Source organism: Neomonachus schauinslandi, chromosome 14, assembly GCF_002201575.2.
Source record: "Neomonachus schauinslandi chromosome 14, ASM220157v2, whole genome shotgun sequence".
NCBI classification, from domain to species: Eukaryota; Metazoa; Chordata; class Mammalia; order Carnivora; family Phocidae; genus Neomonachus; species Neomonachus schauinslandi.
The window spans coordinates 89,433,682-89,449,094 of record NC_058416.1 but is presented as its reverse complement, the minus strand read 5'-3'; the positions used below and the strand labels follow the sequence as shown (position 1 = coordinate 89,449,094).

Below are 15,413 nucleotides of genomic sequence, written 5' to 3'. Positions count from 1 at the left end.
ACTTTTGTGGGGAGGGCAAAGCCACCTGCTGGTCAACCATTGACATCCAATGTGACTTCTGTCTGGAAAAGCAGCTAAGCAGGTTCCAAATTCAACAGAAAATCCCAGACGGCAGGTCAATACACAGACCTTTGGACCCACTCCCAGAGTCTCCGACTGAGCAGGTCTGGGGGGGACCCCACATCTGCATTTCTAACAAGGTCCCAGGTGATGCTGATGCTCCAGGTCTGGAGAGCACACATGGAGACTCGCTCCTTGAAATAATGCAATCGCCCTTCCTCTGTTTCCATGGAATCTTCTATTTCCTGTCTTCATCCATTCGGGATGCTGTAACAGAATATTGAATATCGCAGCCTGGGGGCTTCAAGAACAGACAGTTGTTTCTCACAGCTCCAGAGGCTGCAAGCCCCAGAGGAGGACGCCGGCAGACCCGGTGTGTGGTAAGGAGCCATCCTATCTCACAGATGCCACCTTCTTGCTGCGCCCTCCCGGGGCAGAAGGGGTCAGGGAGCTCTCTGGGGACTCTGCTCTAAGGCCACTAATCCCTTCTATGAGGGCTCCACCCTCATGACCCAGTCACCTCCCCAGAGCCCCGCCCCCTTATACCATCACATTGCAAGTTAGGGTCTCAACCCGGGAATTGGGATGGGGGCGCACAAAGACATCCAGTCCATAACACATTCCTTCCATGACTATAATCATTCAGTTATGAATGGCTCCCAGAATCCTACCTCCAGAACCCAGTGGCTTATTCAACATCTCCACTTGGATCTCTAATTATCTTTCAAACTTAATATGTTTGGAAATCAAACTCCTAGGTTTTTTTTGTTTTCTGTTTTTGTTTTTTTGCCACTGAGGAGCCCGGGGGCTGGAAATAGAAATTAAATTCAGATAAAAAAAATCAGATTTACATTTCTTGTGCTCTTGAGTTTGTGGCCTTGCTCTGTTCACACAAAATACTGCATGGTCTTGTGCAGCAGTGATGCATTCTTGTAGAAGAGCATCTGCCATGTGCTTTCCTCATTTCGGTCCTTTCCGGAGCTCCGGGCAGCAATCATGGTCCCAGTAGAAGAGGAAGCTGGGGAGCTGGGGCTCGCAGAGGAGGTGGCTTGCCCGCGGTGGGAGGCGGGTGGGGCTAGCACCTGCTGACGGCGGATTTGACAGACGGCTTTGAAGGTGTTGTCCTCACAGGCAGCATCCTGAGGTTGGGGCTTGGAAGTCATCCTTCATGGCACGGGGGTCTTGGGGGTCCTCTCCATTCCTGCGGGCAGGTGAGCAGGGAATGGAAGGGGCGGAGAGAGGCCACTGGCCGGCAAGTCCAGGAGGGATCACATCTGCATCCTGTCCACAGGCTGCCCTGGCCGTCTGTCTCATGGCCCATCCCAAATGAGCCCGCTGGATGGGCTGGATCAGTCCAAATCTGGGCGGGAAACAGACGTGACATGCCACCTGGAGGAGAGTGTGACAAAGGGACTCTGTACAAAGGTGTGGGCAGGGGTATGGAAACTAGCAGGAGATGGCACAGCACGCCAGACAGACGTGGGGAGAGGGTTCAAGAGTGTCCTCCAAAATTCACATCCACCCGGAACCTCAGACCGGGAACTGGTTTAGAGATAGGGTCTTTGCAGATGTCATCAGCTGAAACGAGGTCATACCAGCTTGGAGTGGGCCACAGAGGGCTGGTGTCCGCAGAGGAGGAGAGGAGGATGTGGAGGCAAGCACCCGGAGGGTGATGTGGGGACGCCAGCAGAGACGGAGAGGTGCGGCCACGCACCAGGGAACAGCAAGGACTGCGGCCACAGGGAGCTGCAGATGCAAGGCAGGGACCTCCCCAGCCCCCCGGAGCCTTCAGAGGGAGCAGGGCCCTGCGCCTGATTTCAGACTGCTGGCCTCCGGCACGGGGGGAGAAGAGCATTGCTTAAAGCCGCCCGGTCTGCGGCCATCTGCTACGGCAGCCCCAGGTCACCGGGGAAAGGCCAGGTGAGGGGCAGCTACTGGAGCCCAGCGCGGGCGCCGCCTGTCTGAGACACCTGCCTCCAGGAGCCGTGACCTCGGCGGAGGGTGCAGCCGCTGTCAACCCACAAGCTTGCAGAAGGGGCCCAGAGGGATGAACGTACTGACGTCTCTCCCCCCGCTCCCCGTCCAGGGGAGCCACCCACGGCCGCAGCCTGGGGGGAGCTGGGGATGGCCGCGCCTGGTAAAGCGACCGCAAAGAGCAGGAGGAGGAGGTAGAGGGATCTGAAAGGACGAGTAGGAATTTCCAACCCAGAGACCTCTTTTCAACATTTTCCCATCTTCTTAATCGGGGGCTAACGTGGAGCACTTTGTGTGAATCACAGAACGCTTTTCAACCCTGGCAAAATCCTTAAAGGAGTCCAAGCTCTTCCCTGATGTGTGCCTGGCATCTCTCCCAGGCATCTTCCATGCATTCCTGCCTTGTTCCCGGAGCCCCCGCTGGTCCTCCTGCTGCAGGGCCTTTGCATGTGCTCTTCCTTCTGCCTGAAGGCTCCTCCCCCACTTGCCTATGCGATTTGTTCCTCGTCTCCTCTAGGTCTTCAACAGAGTGGGTCCCAAGTAGGGGCCCTGTGTCCCCCAGGGGACATTTGACTTGGAGATCTTCTCGGTTGTGGGAACGGGCTGTCACAGCTGAAGATGTGCGAATGCTTTCTAATGGTTGAGGCCGGGGCTGCGGCTCGACTTCCTGCACCGCACAGGACAGCCCCCAACGAAGATCAGCAGATCCCAAATGTCAGTGGTGCCAAGGCTGAGAAACGCTGCCTCACCCACACGTACGCTCCCCAGAGCCCTTTCGCTCACATCTGTATTCAGATCGCAACTCCAGACCCCTCCCTGGTTTTATTCTTCTCGTTTATCATGTATTACCCTCTCATACGCTATGCACTTCACCTATTTATTATGGTTATTATTTGTCCTCTCTAGAACATCAACTCTAGGATGACTAAGCTTTTTGACTGCTTTGTTCACTGTTCAGTGTTTTTTTCAGTGCCTAAAATAGTACCTAGTGCTCAGGTATGGGGCTCACCACACACTTCCTACTGGAGGGGCCACTCAGGGCTACCGGGTCCCACACTGCCCCCACTGTGCCCAGGTGCACCCAGAGGTGCATGCATGGACAGGTGCACGAGGAGGCGGGCTTTCACTGGTGACTGCACGCTCTGTAACAGCAACAGCAAACATTTGCTGAGCGTTTACACTAAGCCAGGAGCCACTGTGAGAGGTTCACATGGATGATCTCACTGAACTCTCGCCGTCAACACATGAGGGAGGGCTACTTTAGCTTTTGAATCCTATCCATATTTCAAGTGAGGAATTGAAGGCACAGAGACGTGATGTAACTCGCCCAACATCACACAGCAGGTAGCCAATGAGCCACACAGGGAGTCGACCCCACGCCTCTGCTCTCAACCCTGATGTCCACCAGCTCTGTGATGACGGAGCTGTTTAGTTTGATCCTTCCCTCTTTCCTACTGCAGACGGACTCTATTTCCCCTTCCTGCTGATGTGGACCTGGCCCTGTGATGAACTTTGGCCAGGAGAATGTGAACAGAAGGGACAGCAGGCCAGTCCCAGCTCAGGCTTTAGAGGCCCCGCGAGTGTTCCGGCAGGCTTTGTGCGCTCTGCCATGAGGGGCTCTTCCCCAAGGTCGCGGCTACCTCTCCACCACCCTGGAACGAGACCCACGGAGCCCGTCCTAGCCCACTGCAGTGAGGCGTCCTCCGCAGCTGAGCCCGCAGACGACCGGACGGCCTGCAAACGCAGGAGCAAGAATAAGCGATCACTGCTTAAACAAGCGGCCGTCAGGCCGTCTATTACGCAGCACAGTTCCCCGCGTTACTCAGCTAAGCCTGTGGGTGCAAGTGCGTCTGCCCATCACTCTCAGGGGCTTCCGTGCTCCGTCCTCCCTTGTCCTCGGTCCAGTCCCCCCATCTTATCCCTTTGTGTCTCCTCCTCAGGAGGCAGAGAGACTGCTGGAGGGTGGGGAGGAAGGGAAGACGGGGAGCCCTGCTCCCAGGGTTAGGAAGGACACAGTGGACTCGGGAAGCCTCCGTGGAGTGCTCCTCGTCCCGGGGCCGTGGCGTTCCCTGGACCCAGCTTTGGGATTAGGACCCTTTCCTTTCTCCGCACCCCGTCTCCCACGACCTGCCGGCCCATGTGGCTGCCGCGTGCCGGAGGCCTTCCCCCACAGCGGCCGCAGGGAAGCTTTCCATTTCCCAGAGGCCAGGATCCCTCGTGGCTGAAGGCGTCACAGTGGCGGCTGCCACATTGCAGGCAAACAAGGAGAGGGGCCCGGCGGGGCCTGGGGCCGGCCAGCATCTCTGAGACGAGCTCTGGGCCGCCCTTCTTTTCCTTGCCTGCCCCTCACCGTGGAGGCCGAATGGGATTCCCACGGCCGCGGAAATCCGATCAGTGATAACTCGCGCTTTGTCCAGCTGACCATGAGGAATGCGGCCGAGACTTGGACACGCCACGTGGTCTCGGCTCAGGAATCCTGTCCTCGCGGAGGTGGCTATGCTGGGCCAGGCCTGGCCGGGTGGGGCCGGGCGCCGAGGGGAGGGGAGGCCAGGAGGCCAGAGGGAGAGAGGCCGGGAGGGGAGGCCGGGTGGGGACACTGGTCAGGGCCCTCGGGCGCAGGGAAGGGAAGGGAAGGGGAGCGCCATGTGGCCTCTGTGTGTGGTGGGCAGCAGACCTGTGACGTGTGGCAGACACTGCCCGGCCCTACGCGGTGTCTCCTCCATCCGCCGCCCGAGGACTCCTTCTTTCAGCAAATACTTCCCGCGCCCCTGCTGCGCTCCAGGCTCGTGTCCAGGTGCTGGAGACGGGAAGTAAGAGCCTGGAGCCTCCTCTCAGGAGGTTACATTTCGGGAGAACGGGGGCGGAAGTTCCCAGGAAGAGGGAATCGGCCAGAAGAGCTTCCATTTATGCAGTGTCTGCTGTATGCCTGATTCTGTGCTGAGCGCACGCAAACACTTTCCAGGCGAGGACACTGGGGCACAGAGAGGTTGAACAACTTGCCCGAGGTAACACAGCTAGGAATACTCGGACTCGGATGTGACAGCCGTAGTTTAGCTCCAGAAAGGCTCTTCTTCTGCTTCTTCTTCTTTTTTTAATGATCCTTGACAATACAACTGGTGAAAAGTCATCTCTGTTCTTCCACTTTCGGAATCAGAAAGGACAATGGATATGAAGACATTGCCTGAGGTCTGTGATAACGCGTCTTCCTTCTGTGACGTCTCCGTGCCAAGGCGCTCACCGACGAGAGACCTATTAGACCTGCTTTCTTTCCTTCTCCTTCTGGAAGTTGGTCTCACGCCAGCACGCACCGGAACCCGTGTGACTGGGAGAGCAGAGTCGCAGCCCCGTCCCCTGAGCACATGCCCCGCCGTGGACGGGTAGGAGCAACGTGGTTTTTTGAAGGCCTTCTTTGGTGTTCTCTGAAAGTTAACGGAGATATCTTTGACGTGTCAAAGTTGTATGTATTTCAGACGTCCGCCTTGATGCTTTGATATGATATACGCCCACAGCACGAGGAGATCGCCGCGGTCCAGCTCCATGGCGCGCACCCGCCGCTGACAGTTCCCATCGCGCGTGTGGACGCGAATTCAGTATCTACCCTCTGGACAAACGCCCACGGCAGAAGCACGGGGGAGGTGCGAGGAGACGCGTGCGGGAGGCAGGCAGGGGCATGTGGTGCAGGGAGACATCAGCATCTCAGGTCTGCCAGGAGAATTAAACCAGAATCCTGCACATGCAGGAATTAGCCCAGTGCCTGGCACACAGCGGGCGGGCAGGCCAGGCCGGCGGATGGGGCATCTGCGGAGGGTCGGGCAGACGGACCGCCTGAGCCCCAGAAGTGTGTTTACAGGGGCTTTGGTTGTTCCTGCCTTCAGGAGGAGCGTGGAAAGCAGCTTCCAGAGTCACAGTCTTAGAAGACCTCTCTCTCCAGTAGTTGTGCTGAGTCCCCAGCACCCCCATCCCCAGGGAGCCGTCTGCCTCTCTTTCCTCCAGTGATGTCACCTGAGATCCTAAAGGGCTGGGATCCAGGACACAAGCCACGGAGCAGTCCTGTGGTGATGGGACTCGGTGCCCCACGGCTTCTCGCTGAGCCCCCAGGCCTCACAGAGCTACCTGGGGGGTTGTGGGGGGGACAGCCGCCCGAACCTGGGGCTGTCACTCTGTCACTGGGGGCGAGGAGCAGAGGGTGGGACGCAGGGGTCCCCCGGCAGTGAGCATGGAGAGAGTCCAGCCACACGACGGACGGGGGCGTCTCAGGAGGGCGGTCCTAGGGCCCCAGGACCCGGCGCCCTGGCCGCGACCACACCTGTCTCCCCTCTGGGAGCTGGGGGCCAGAGGGAGCTGGTAGGTCAGCTGGTCCGAGTCTCAAGCAAGTCAGCTGTATTTATCTGATGGGGGTTTTCCTCTTCTGATTCGGGAACACTCCATTCATGCTGTCCACACGCCAGATGTCCACTTCCTTGCCAATTACCCGCTGGCTTCAACAGCCACCCGCAGGGCCACGTCCTCCTCGGAGAACCAGGGACACAGACTTGCCGGGAGACTCCCAGAGAAGTCAGACTGCACCCCCTCCTCCTGGCCAGTGGCTCCATCGGGGCAGGTCCCTGCTCTGACTAATGTCACCAAGAAAAACCAAGGAGGGAAAGCGGCTCACGGGCGGGGCTGGAGCAGCCCTTCCTCCTAACCCAGGCCAAATTAAGAAATGGGAGGAAGGTCCTGGGACAGGGAAAGGCCGGGCGACAAGGAGTAAGGGGAGGGGAGGGGAGGAGCCCCATTCCAGGCACCTGTCCTCTTCCCTGTATCCCCAGATCCTGTTTCATTGTAGGATCCTCACTTCCCGCCCATCAGTCCAGAGGTTTGGATGAAGCCCCACTTCCGGCCTCAAGAATAGGGTCATGTGACCACGACCTAATCCAAACAGAGCTTCACGTTCCTCTGGCCACAGCGCCTGGCTCAGGGGTGAATACATGAACTAAGCTGGCGCAATCAGAGGGAATCTCAGGAGCTTTTCAGGCTGGACTAAAGGCACTTGCTCATTTCTGCTGGAATTCTACATGCAAAAATAAGGTTCTGTAGCCACTTGCAGCCATCCTGAGATAGGACAACTTGTCTGAGAATTCAAGCAGCACAAAGGATGCTGAGCCAAGAGACAGAAAGCCAAAAATAAAATAGACCTGCACTGGTGAAGGCAGAGCTGAGGAGAGATGCAGAGAAACTGACTTCTGAACCCACCTGTGGCCGATTCCAACACTGGCCTAGCCCTGCCACGCACAAGACAGTTTCTCCCCTTACTCGTTAAGCCAACTGGAGAGTCTTCCTCCCTCAGCAAGCACGGAATCCTTGACAGAGCTGTGGGATGGAGCACTGGGAAGGTGCTGCCTGGCACCAAATCCCTGTTGTTGAGCTGATTTCAGCAGAGAGGCCGCAGAGGGGCAGGGGGTTTGGGAACCAAGTCTGCACCCCTCTACGCCGCACTCCCAGCTACAGAATTCCTGGGGCTTCAAAACCTCTGTTACTCATTAGGCAAACCCAGATGGAGCCTCTCTTGGCTCCAGTAAAATCTGACTCGCAAATAAATGGCCTAATCTTTGCAAAGGTCTTTTATGAGGACAGTTATTCTTTGTAGCCCAAGACAGAGGGTCAGAGCAACCTGCTCCTTGCTGGCCGGTCCCAGGCATCCATTTCTGCCCCCCCAGCTCCCGTCGGAATGCAGGTGTCCCACGGCTCCTACCGGTTGAAGGCTCTGGGTGTGCGTTCCCCGTAGAGCTTCCCGTGACGTTGGAAGCGTCCTGTGGGTGCGCCATCTGATACGGCAGCCAGGCCCCACGCCTCACGAGGACAGCTGCGGCACTGAAGCTTCCACTTTAGTTAACTTTAATTAATTTAAATAGCCACACGTGGTAGGTAGCTACCTGCCATATTGCCCAGCGCAGCCTTAGGCAAATCCTGACACCTGGCTGTGAGGAGAGCAGCGGGCTTTCAGCCTCGCCCGAGCGCACGAGACGCCGCAGACCATACGGCCCGGTGACCAGGCAGACCTGGGTTTGCATCTCGGTTCTGCCATTTACTGGCTGTGTGGCCTTGGGCAAGTCACTCCACCTCCCTGGACCTCAGTCTCCTTATCTGCCAAATGAGCTTAGAATAGTGTTGACCTCAGGGTTGCCGGGGTGATCTACTTAAAATCCAAACCAGAATATCCGGCAGGATCCTGTTCTTAGAGGAAGTCGCAATTGTGATGGTAAACCCCGAGGCCTGGGGCTCTCGACATCTGGGCCGGGATGCTTCTCTGGGATCAGACTGTCCGGGGCACGGTAGGACGTTTAGCGACTCCGAGGACTCCGGCCAGCAGACACCAGTAGCCCCCGCTGTCTGAGTCACAACAACGCCAATGTCTCCGAGCGTCGCCCCGTGTCCCCCGGGGGGCACGACCGGCCCAGGGCGAGCACCCCCATGCTGGGTCTGCCCGGATGGGCAGCACCGTCCGCCTGCTCTGCGTGCACCACGGGAACACAACAGACTTCCCAGGTGAGGGCGGGTGTCTCGCGGTTTCACAGGGGACGGAAAGGGAGCGGGAGGAAGGTGCCGGCAGGGCGCGGGGCACCGGCAGGGCGCGGGCGTGCACCTGACCTGCACTTGGAGTCTCCGCAGCGGGGTTCTGGTGCCAGGGATGCCGCTCACGCCGGAGCATCCTCACTTGGCAGCGGAGACACAGCCGGAAAGGGGCTCGGCTGGGCCTGCTGCCCGGCCCCCTGCGTTCCAGGAACTGCTTTGAGGTCCTCGGTTTGCTTTTACCCCCTGGCTCTTGGAGATAAAGCTGCTTCTCCCAGCGCCCTCGGGCGTGACGGTGGGGGGCGCACTTCCCTCCCAGGGAGAGTCTGCCCAGTCTGCCCACTCTGCCCCGGGCCTCACAGACCCAGCTTCCCAACGACTCGGAGCTTGTGGATCAACAGCTCCTTCAGTAGAGAAGAAGTTTCGGGCCCACAGGCGCAGGGCCCAGGGGAAACTGAGGCCTCTACCCGAGCGAGGTGACACTGCCCGTCCTGGAATTAACACAGGCACCGCGGGCCCCGGGAGAGCTGGGCACCTGGTCGCCTTACACCCTCCTGTTAGCTCAGCACTGGGGGCCTTAGGCAGGGCCGTGCCCTGGAGGTCAGGCGGGCTGCGCCGGAAATCCCGTCACGATGCTCGAAGTCGCGTCACCCCCAGCCTGCTGCAGGCGGCGCCCCGGCGCCTGGGGCCTCAGGAGGGTGGCAGGGGCGTCCCAGCATCTGCCCCTTAGCATGAGGGGGTGCATGGGGAGCATGGTGCAAACGGGGGTGCAGTTACGGTGGGCATCGACAGTGGTCATTTCCCTGCAAACGGGCCCACTGCGTCCTCTTTGGAGACCGCCCCATCCAGAGGGGCCCCCGCCCCAGGCCCATCTCAGCACTGTCCCCCACGCCGCCCCAACCTTCACCACCACCTGTCATCCTCACGCACTCGGCTCGGCTCCGTCTGCCCCTCTCCGTCACTGTGATGCCCGATTCCATGTATTTTACTTATCACTGAGGCCCCGATACCAGAATGGTGCCTAGAGAACTGCCCAGGTACACCTCCCGGAATGAACCAGCATGTGATTCAACATATGCTGTGAAGATCCCGTGACCTCACGAACCGCAAGCCAGAGAGCTCTGCAGAGGACCTTGACCCCACGCCCCGTCGTCGGCTGCAGGATGCCCCTTTCTTCCGAAGACGCTGGCTGGCGTGGGGACAGATGGGGACAGCAAACACTCCGTGGGGGTCGCAGGGGTCCTGGGGCTGCTCGTCCATGTCACGCATCCCCTCCCTATTTTTGTTCCCGAGGCCTTTGTCCCTGGGATGCCCCTCTTTCTCCTGCTGAAGGGACATCCCCACAGACGCTCAAGGAGCTCCCAGGCCCCCACTCACATTTGACACCTGCAAACCCAAACGCGGAGCACCAAGCACACTGCAGAACCCTCGGCACCTGGTCAGGGACACGTCGGGGGCGTCACAGGCGAGAGGGGACAGGCAGAGCTGTGTCAATGCTGTGGCCCATCTCTGCAAGACACGCGGGTCAAACCACGCTTCTCTGTGTGTTTGATCTGTGTGCGTGATCCTGTCCATGTGGAGAAAGCCAGAAGGGGGGCGGGCAGGTCAACACTGATCCCTGGGGGCTGACAGGGGTGTGTGTGTGTGTGTGTGTAGATTTGCCAGTTAAAAAAAACTGTGGTAAAAGACGTTTGTGTTTCGTGATCCCATTTTAAAAAAAATTATTGTTCGGGCACCTGGGTGGCTCAGTTGGTTAAGCGACTGCCTTCAGCTCAGGTCATGATCGGGACTCCAGAGTCCCGGGATCGAGTCCCACATCGGGCTCCCTGCTCGGCGGGAAGTCTGCTTCTCCCTCTGACCCTCCCCCCGTCACGCTCTCTCTCTCTCAAATAAATAAATAAAATCTTTAAAAAAAAATTATTGTTCTATATATGGATATGCATCGATGTGTCAAGAGATACGTGTTAGAAATGATCGCCGAGCTGTTTTAATAAGAGACCACATATTGTATGATTCCATTTCTATGAAATGGCCAAAAAAGGCAAATCTATAGAGACAGAAAGTAGATTAGTGGGGGCCCAGGGTGAGGGGTGTGGATGGGGATTAACGGCAAATGGGGTGACAAAAATATTCTAAAATTGGGTCACGGCGATGGTTACCCAGCCCAGGAAGTTTACTAAAATATCACTGAACGGTACACACAAAGTAAGTTGCAATTCTAATTATTTTAGCAACGGCGTGCATAGCACACAGATTATGCCCGTAGATGCTCGGCCCGCAGTCCCGACTTACGGCATAGGGCTGTCGAGGGGTTCCCTGAGCTAACCAGGGTCAGAGTTAAGTCCTTTCCATGTGTTGGCCACTAGGTCAAGTCCTTTACTTGATTGATGACACGTAATAATCCTCACAGTGGCCTTCTGAACCAGGGACCGTGACCGTCCCCCTTTCCGAAGGAGACTGGGCAAGGCAGGGGATGTACGAATTGCCCAAGATGCAGAGCTCGGAACGGTGAAGCTGGGGAAGCTTTGGAAGAAACTCGCCGTGGTTCTCCTGCACATCCTACAAAGTCTCGACTGCCTTTGTCTGAATGGTCTTTTCAAGGACGCCCATCTAGCGAGCAGCCTCGGAAGGCAGAGATAGGGTCCCCCTGAAAAGCACCAGGCCACGCACGTGCGTGGCCAAGCATGACAGAGGTGCCGTCTCTCTCCGTGGAGGAGGACAGGTAGGCTTTCTGCCTCAGTCCATCGGCCGCTCTGACCGGGCGCCTCGGACGCACACGGCTCCCACAGCTCTGGGAGCCAGACGTCCCAGATCAAGGTGCCCGCCTGGTCCGGCTGCAGCCCATTATTAAGGACTCAGGCCCCCGAAGCCCAGGGCTCTTCTCTCATAACCGAGCCTGCGTGTGCAAGGGTCCCTGGTGTGGCCCCTGGCATGACCCCGTGGGGAGACGAGCTCAGGCATCCCGGGCAGGAGACGCAGAAACACTGGCCACCCTCCGTCTCCGACCAGGGGTCTCGTCTTCCGCCAGCAAACGGGGGCAGGTTGGTTTGTCAGCTTGTACGCAGGGTGCATGTCAGAGCCTTCGGCATCCTGTACAGAGCTCAGGTCTGTCCAAATCCAGACTCTCACGCACCTGCTGCAGGGCAGGTGCCTACTACACGTTCCCTCCCCGCCCGCCCCCCCATGGCACCCCGAGCGGTGCCCCCCAGCTCTGCGAGTGTCGCTGGCCTCACCAGACCCCGAGCCACGGGCTGAGTCTGAGTCCTGGGGACGGAGTCCGAGTCTGCCAAGCCTGGCTGACATCCCCACTCGGCTTCTGCTGACCCGGGATGACCCGTTGCTTCGTCAACAGCCTGGGGCACCAACTCCAAAGTCATTTCAGGAGGCAATTTTTAGTTCGGGTACATTTGTTTCCCTAAAGATACTGATTCTATTCCGGGAGATTCTAGTATATTCCTGGAACTACCAGTAATACTAGCTTTCCCTTTTCCTACTCTCTAAAATAGTAGTAAGAAAAGGCTCCACGACCAACTCATTTAAGACCAGCTAAAGGTAGTTACGTCAACAACGGCAGCGAAACTTCTTTCTGGGGGTTCTGTAGGCTCACAGATGGACTTTTTAAGCCACCTAGAAAGTCATCAGCATGAACATGTCCTTTCAAAGGGTCCCACTTCCTTACCAGGGGTCCTGGCTCTTAGGGGAATTGCAAACCGGTCATAAAGACCGATGGTCGCCGAGGACGGGGTGTGTGACCGTGGCTGGGGCAGGGCGGGCTCCAGATCCAACCAAGGGCCTGCTCCCCACCTCGGCCTCGCCAAGAAAGTGGGGTAAGCGGGGTGACTGTCCAGCCAGAAGCAGAGCATGTTTTCCTCGGAGCAGTGGTTCTTTAGCCCACAGGACAGCCCCCTAACCAGGAATTACCCAGCACAAAATATCCGTAGTGCCGACATCGCGAAATCCTGCCCTTGAGGTGAGATCTTTGCGTCCAATGGAGGAGCCGCTCGCCTCGGGGGCCGGGGAGCCCTGAAGTGGGGTCGCATTGGACACGGGCCCTACTACGTACACACTGGATTCAGACGACTGGGTGCCAATAAATTCATCATTTTTATACTCATCACATGTTGAAATGATCATGTTTTTCATATAATGGGTTAAATACATGCATTTAAAGCAATTAGCTTCACCCCTTCTTCCTTTTCCGAATGTGACGGTTGGAGAAATTAAACCACATGTGTGGCCCACGTTGCTTCTCTTGGACAGTGTGGCTCAGAATTTCATGCCCTCCCCGCTCCTCCCACAGGCCTCTCCGGTCTTCTGTAAGGTGCCGTGGGCTTGGGGGCCACCATCAGCACAGAAATCACTCTTGGGGGAATTAGGAAAAAGCACCTCTTCCTTGAGACACTGCCCGCAACGGTCAGAAAGCCGTGAGACTCTCCTGGTGTTGCTGGGACCCCTTGTCGCTGCCGGGAGGTTGTCATAACCTAGAGCGCTTGCATGCCGCCCTCTGCCCGAGGCTCCGAGAGCAGTGGACAGTGGTGGCCGAGCGGGGGCTGCCGTCTGCGGGGTAGGATCTTTCCGCCCTAACCCCCGCACTCAGCGGTTTGTACGGTTCTCTCCGACTTACACGTGCTGCTTGTAACACCAGAGAAAAGATGCTGACGCTATGTGTCAGACCCTATTTAAAGGGAAAAAAAGCATTATCTGCTTGCTTGCCTTGGTTCTTTATGTTTTCTTCTGGGTGTGTTTCCAGGATTACAAAACATCTGGAGAAAGACCAAACAGTTCATTTCTGGCTTGGACCAGCCCTCGTGCTGTCTTACTCCTTGGGCAAGCACTGTGGGTACATTATCGCTGCAAATGTTGGTGGGAAAGACCAAGACTTAGGGTCATTCCCTCAAGAAACTGAGGACTCTAGAGCAGGGGTTTTCTAGGGAAACTTGCCCCTGGAAAGGCGAAATAATAAATGTGTTAGATTTGCGGGCTAGATGGCATTTGTCACCACAGCGGGACCCTCCTGTGGTCATGGAAAAGCCGCCACAGACAATCCAGAAATAGGTTTGAGTGGCCACGTTCCAATAAAACTTTATTTACACAATAGAGAGGGGGCTGGATTGGACCCAGGGTTCACGGTCTGCCCTATCAGTGGTTCCAACAGCTGCCCCACGGGCTGGACTCACACTGCAGATGTATTTTTTGCCCATGAAAAAAATTAATTGGTTGCCCATGCGGGAACAGAAGTGATCTTTACATAAGATCCAAATGTGTGGTTTCTCCTGAAGAGAGAGCAGGGCAGAGCTCCCATTTACTCACAACCACGAGTAGCAGTAGCCGAGGACAGGCCGTCCTTCTAGCCCAGGGCGCGTCTGGCTTACCACTGCCCCCCTCGCCATCACCCACCTGCTTACTGTGCATATTCGGGGTTTGAACCACAGTCCAAGGCATACTTGATGAACACCGGGTTGGGAGTGATGCCAACATGGAAAAATCAAAATGGGAAAATTTAGTGGAGTGACTGGGAGTGTGGTGTACATAAACCAACCAGTTGAATTTCTAATTTCTGGGGGCCGAACCTTCTTAGTGAATGGGATGCCCAAGGGAAGTTCCCGTCAGTCTAGTGCGACGATTAATGCGGGCGCTTACCTTGATGACATCCTCGTCTGTGGACTTGCACTCCACCGACTCCGAGATATCCATCACGGCGCTGTTCTCCTCCACAGAGACCACCTTGATGGGCAGGGCTACCATCTTTCCCGTGAGAATGGCGGTGTTCAGAATTTCAGTGTCCTGTCAGAAGAAGCAGACATACCTGGGTCAAGGGGGCTAGTCAGTGTTCTTGAACAGTAAGGGGAACCTTCCAAAGTGTTTGCCAGGTGGTCCTCATTGAGAACAAGACGCCGTAGCCCTCCCCTTGGGAACTTGGGCCAAAAAGGCCATTCTTTGGGATAATTTTCCAAGAACATTTAACAATTAAGTTTATTTAGGATCATCTTCTTAGTTACCAACTGCAACGGTTGAGATATATATTTTTTTTCTTTTGCAGAGACCAAGTGGAAGTGATGCATTGGTTGGGTTTGGGTTGTAGGCAACAGAAATGAACTCCGGCTAGTCTGAGCAAGAAAGAGCTGTGGTCGGTGGAGTAAGCCACCTCCCCACCCCGATACGCGAGCTCTAATCTCCACAACTGGTGAGTCTGTTCTGTTACATGGTCTAAGGGCCTTTGCAGTTGTGATTAAGTGACCGATCTTGAGATGGGCAGATTATCCCGGATTATCTGGGGCAGACCCAACGGAATCGTGAGAGTCCTTTATAGGAGGTGATCATGAGGGTCGGAGGAAGAGGGCGTGAGGGAAGGGACCGAGGCAGAGGTCAGAGGGATATGATCATGACCTAGGAGATATGGGGCGGGGGGCTTAGGAGCAGGAAGAGGACAGATCCTCCCCTATGGCCTCCAGAGGGAACCCAGCCCTGCTAACACTTTGATTTTAGTTCCGTAAGACTCATTTCCAACTTCCAATGCCCAGAACTGTAATCTGTTAAGTTGGTATTAATCTGGTATAGACTGGGAACTAACATAGGTTCTTATCAGCTGGGTCCTGGGCCACTCCCAGGGTCAAAGGAAAAGCTGCAGCAGGCCTTGGAAAGGCAGGCCCCTGATCCGCTTCCAGGATATTGAAAACTGGGAGGAAGGGGCAGCATTTCCAGAGTGGAGTGGAGCGAACAGCTTCAGCCGTTTCTCTCCCCAAGGTCCCCTGCTGAGGATCCACGTCCTCGGGGCGGGGGGGGGGGGGGGCAGTCTGTTTGGTCTCATGGGGGCTAAATGCTCATCCCTT

At 56.6% G+C, this 15,413-nt stretch overlaps 1 protein-coding gene across 1 annotated transcript in view; it reads right to left on the bottom strand.

Annotated features, from left to right (window-relative positions):
* Positions 1–15,413, bottom strand: part of TMEM132C (transmembrane protein 132C) — a 205,448-nt gene that overhangs the window by 12,230 nt on the left and 177,805 nt on the right. Inside the window, exon 5 of the mRNA XM_021698576.1 lies at positions 14,224–14,367. Within this exon, the coding sequence (XP_021554251.1) occupies positions 14,224–14,367 (144 nt within the window). The remainder of the gene's footprint in view (positions 1–14,223; positions 14,368–15,413) is intronic.